Source organism: Primulina eburnea, chromosome 12 (genome assembly GCF_022965805.1).
Source record: "Primulina eburnea isolate SZY01 chromosome 12, ASM2296580v1, whole genome shotgun sequence".
Lineage (NCBI taxonomy): Eukaryota > Viridiplantae > Streptophyta > Magnoliopsida > Lamiales > Gesneriaceae > Primulina > Primulina eburnea.
The window spans coordinates 1,241,616-1,246,837 of NC_133112.1; the positions used below are offsets into that span (position 1 = coordinate 1,241,616).

The following is a 5,222-nucleotide window of genomic DNA, read 5'->3' on the forward strand; positions in this document are numbered from 1 at the left end:
AAATGTGAACCAGTCCTGATGAAATATATAAGGCCTTATATTTCGGCCCATTTCGTAATTTTTTTTCCGCCTTCAGTTGCGATAGATTTTCAATTATCGGTAGACCCCAGAACTTCTGAGTTAGGATCGGGTACTTGATTAGAAGGCGATCCATAAATAATCCTAGTAGTTTATCCAAATTCGGTTGAGACAGTGACTTGAATTTAGTAATTCTCGTCAAGTCAATGTCATGTCAATTGGTTATTCAGATAAATTCTGTGCGAAAGAAGTTAAACTGACAAATTGAATATTAAAAAATAGTTAAGTAAGAAAAAAATTCATGAAACCGTCTCACAAAAAGCATACTCTTATTAAAATTATATATTTCCACCCTTAAATTTATATCTTCCAAGTCCCATATGACTAAATGAGCTAAACTTTAAAAACTTGACTAAATGAGCTAAACTTTAAAAACTTGGGATTGGATTGAAATTCCAAAACTCTAAGACTCGAAAGGTAATTTATGTAATGCTAGTGGTTAAAATGACAACGGGGTCGTTGCCCATCCATTCTTCTTTGAAAACCCAATCCATGGAATTTACATGGAGTTCTTCGATAGCAACTGCTTTCATATTCTCTCTTAGCATCTACTTTCTGCTAAAATTTGCAGCAACAAGAATCAGAAAAAGTAACCCAAATTCACCCCCGGAAGCGGCCGGGGGATGGCCGCTCATCGGCCACTTGAATTTGCTGTCGGGCCCGAAGCAACCTCATGTAGCGTTATCAGATTTAGCAGACAAATATGGCCCGATTTACAGTATCAACTTAGGCGTGCACCGTTGCTTGGTGGTTAGCAGTTGGGAAGTCGCTAAAGAAATTTTCAACTCCACAAACGACGTATATTTCTCAAACAGGCCACAAACTGTGGCGATTCAGCTTATGAGCTACGATTTTGCCATGTTCGGATTCAGCAAATATAACGATTATTGGAGGGAACTGCGCAAGTTTTGCATGCAAAAGCTGCTATCCCCTCAAAGGGTTTCGACTCTTGGCACTGCGTGGGAGATTGAAACTCGGGCCCTGATGAAATCAATTTACATATCGTGCCGGAAGAACAACTTCCGGGAGCCATTGGAAATGAAGAAATGTTTGGGGGACCTGACGTTGAATTCGATAGTGAGGATAGTTTCGGGGGCTACGGTGAAGAAAATGGATTTCAAGGAGGCTGAGGATTGGCGAGAACAGACCAGGGAATTCTTCAAAATGATGGATGCGCTTACTTTCACGGATGTGGTGCCATATCTGAAATGGTTGGATTACTTCAAAGGAACGAAGAAAGATTTTGAGAAGACAGGGAAACTGATGGATACCATCCTGCAATCGTGGCTTGAGAAGCACAAGAAATTACAGAAGATGAAATCTGAAAATGGGCTGCAGCAGCTTGACGGAGAAAAAGATTTCATGGAGGTGATGATGGAGGCGGCGGATTCCATCGCCCATCAGTTTCCGAGGTACGATCCTGATACCATCATCAAAGCCACTTGCCAGGTACCACAATTCTTATCTTTGTGTATAAAATATCTCGTCGGGTCCAAAAATTTGGTGAAAGATTTTCAATTTTTACTTATGAGGATGAATCCAACACATATTTCTTGACAAAACGAAAATCTCAAGTGCTTAAACTTTTGCAGTAAGAAATTTTGTAAATAATTAATATATTTAATTTCTTTAAATATTTTTATTATTTATAATATTATCTCGATCTTATAGGATTAGGAAGTGTATACATTGCGCTTAACTCAGACACTAAAATAAAATTATTTATATAATTTAATTTTGTTATGTCATTATTTAATTTGAAAAATATATGTTATCTGTCCGTAATATACAGCAGCCAGCATTTTGTCGGGACCATCCCCATTTCCATTTTGGTCTACCTTGCCGGCTGAATAGTGTCGATTAATTTTCAAAATTTTATAGTAATAATAAATTAGATATCATATAATAAGATCAAAAAATTTTCCTTGCAATTTTTTTAAATAGTCAATAAATTAAGATTTTAGTGAATTTAGAAGGCTTGATTAGTACTTCGTAAGAAAGATCTTATTTAAAAAAAATGATTGAAAACTTTAAGGATTTATTGTTCATTTTATAGAAATTTGCTCAAATGGCTTAGAGTGTGTCTCATGTGAGACCGTATCACGGATCTTAATATGTTAGACGGGTCAATCCTACTCATATTCACAATAAAAAGCAATACTCTTACCATAAAAAGTAATATTTTTTCATAGATGACCCAAATAAAAAATCCGTCTCACAAATATTACTCGTGAGACCGTCTCACACAAATTTTTACCAATGGTCTATTTCACCAAGTTCAATTACTTTATGTCCAAATATAATTTTAAAATCATCTCCTAATATCCGATCGTATGGTAGACTAAAAATAGGGGGATGTTTTGATCGGTCGGCTCTGATATGCCCAAGAATTATTGAATTGATACGGTCGGCTCTGATATGCACGCGAACAAGTCCTTATATCTAATCTAATATATTAAAAAAGATAATTTTCACAGCTCAACATGAGGGAACTTCATATCAATTGCGTTAAATGTCTAGCTAGCTAGCTAAATTTCATCGATTTTACAGACTATGATAATCGCGGGAACTGATACGATGACCGTGACTCTCGTTTGGGCATTATGTCTACTACTCAACAATCGCCGCGTCCTTGAAAGGGCTCAACAAGAACTAGACAATCACATTGGCAGATCAAGAATGGTGGAAAAATCAGATATTGGAAATTTAGTATACATCCAAGCCATTATCAAGGAAACCCTCCGATTTTATCCGGCAGTGTTGCTTCTACCTCCTCGCGAGGCATCTCGAGACTCGACCATTGCAGGATACCAAATTCCAGCTGGAACCCGTGTCATGTTAAACCTGTGGAAAATGCATCGTGATCCATGTGTATGGTCTGACCCGTTAGAGTTTAAACCTGAAAGGTTTTTGACAGAAGATAGAGATGTTGATTTAAAAGGTCAGCACTTTCAGTTTCTTCCATTTGGTGTTGGCAGAAGAATTTGTCCTGGAATCGCATTCGCTTTGCAATTTATGGAACTCGCACTTGCTACCCTTTTGCATGGATTTGATCTCAGAACACCTGAAGGGGATGTTGTGGACATGACAGGGAGTTTAGGTACTACTAATATGAAGGCCTCCCCTCTTCCGGTTCTCCTCACACCAAGATTGTCGCATGATCTGTTCTTGTGCTAGATATGAACGAGTGGAGTACTTCTGAAGGTGAAATATCAATAATATTGTGTAAAATATAAGTTGCAGGTGAATTATCAATAATCTTGTGTAAAAGATAAGTTGCAGGTGAAACATTAATGATATTGGGTTTTGGTAAATTAACATTTAATTTTCGGTTTTTTTGGTCAATTCTTGATTTGGTATCCGACAAGTAATCAATTTTTAATGCTAACATCAACATTTTCCGATGTTACTTTTCCATTTTCAAATGTCATATCAGCAATGGAACCAATGTATCCGGAAACTAGAAGTTAGTGTATTAAAGTCAAATTTTGAAAATTTAATCAATGAACCAAAATTCAAAATTGAACAAGTTTGTTTATAAACCAGAAAAATTATTTTCCATCAACCAAATACATTATCCGGTAGCTTCTTCATTTGTTAATATTTCCTTATTTTCTCCAATGTAATAAAAAGGAAGAATTGTTGGGAAAATGATAATAGTTATGGATATGTGTTATATGTTTTTTCTTCTCGAAAGATTGGTTCCTTTTTTTTTTCCTTCCGAGTAATATATATCCCGAAAATTAAGAAGGTAGTTCAGGGTAGGGGTGCAAATGAACCGAATCGAGCCGAATAATAGTAAAAAAGTCAGGCTCGAATTCGGCTCGAAATAGGTATATTCGAGTTCGAGCTCGATTCGAAGTTCGATAATTTCAAATATTTGGGCTCGAGCTCGGCTCGAAATGAAGTTCGAGTTCGAGTTCGGCTCGAAATATTTGAATATATTCGTGAACTATTCGAATTATTGCTCGGATATTAAGGTTTGAAAGCTCGAAATGCTCGAAATATTCGAAATGTATATATATTCAGGGGACCGAATAGATCAAAGTCACGCTGTGAACGTTCACTTTCATGGTAACATGGAGCTTTCACTAATGTTGATATCTGTTTACTGGATTTGGATCATCTGCTATGAGCTCGTGTTGTTCTTTTTTTACACGAGATGATTAGCTTACGTCCGACAATTTTTCAAATTTATATGATATTATGTGAGGTCCATCAGATGATCAATTGATAATCTCGTGTAAAAGGTGCACAGCACATGTACTGTGTTTTCAACCACAGCAGAGGATCCAAATCCTTATTTACTACTTTGCATACATTTTTTCCATATATATTAAGTTGAGAAATCACCAAATGTTTTAAATTATTTATCAAAGTCTCAGAGTTATTATGTGCCTAAAAATCTTTAGATTGATTTTATAAGATTATTCGAAATCAATATCTTGTGTAACCTTATCCCACTCACATAAGAATCTGTGGCTTAATTTTCTTTTGTATGCAAGAGGCCTAGTTTTTCCACCACGTCCTTGTCGTCTAGGAAAAATATACAAATATTATAAAAAAAATTGTTAGACAGTCTCACAAGTCAATTTTGCGAGAATAATATCCTTTTTATGTCTCAAATGAAAATTTATTATTTTTTTTATCTCAAATGTATAACTTATTATTGTAAATATAAATAAAATTGATCCGTCCTACGAATCCACTACAAATATAGCAATGAATTGAAGTGGACATCCCGATTAATTTCTACAAATATAGCAATGAATTGAAGTGGACATCCCGATTAATTTAGGCTGTCCATTTGCAAATATGTAGTGCACTGCTAGTTGCTTTTACATTATAATGTAGATAATATAAACATTACGGGAAAGTTAGATTTCCTTACGCAGCAAATTTTGACCCAATGGGATAAATTAATTGACGGCTTAGCGTAGAATTATCTATTGTTGTGGTGGAAAATTTAGAAGCACCCTTTGGCGAAAAAAATAATAAATTAAATAGCTGCTTGCATTATCTATTTATCTAATATTCTATTAAAAAAAGTGAGTTGAATTATTGTCATTGTGTTTAATTTATTATTATTAATTGTTATTCTTGATATTATTAGTAATTAAGTCATTGTGCTTAATTATTATTCT

The 5,222-nt window shown here is 35.0% G+C and overlaps 1 protein-coding gene across 1 annotated transcript; it reads left to right on the forward strand.

Annotated features, from left to right (window-relative positions):
* The first annotated feature begins 449 nt into the window (after nucleotides 1–449).
* Nucleotides 450–3,383, forward strand: LOC140807385 (cytochrome P450 CYP82D47-like). Its single transcript, XM_073164216.1, has 2 exons — nucleotides 450–1,527; nucleotides 2,629–3,383. Exons 1-2 carry the CDS (start codon nucleotides 508–510, stop codon nucleotides 3,253–3,255), a joined length of 1,647 nt encoding a protein of 548 aa, XP_073020317.1. The 5' UTR covers nucleotides 450–507; the 3' UTR covers nucleotides 3,256–3,383.
* Nucleotides 3,384–5,222: the final 1,839 nt, after the last annotated feature.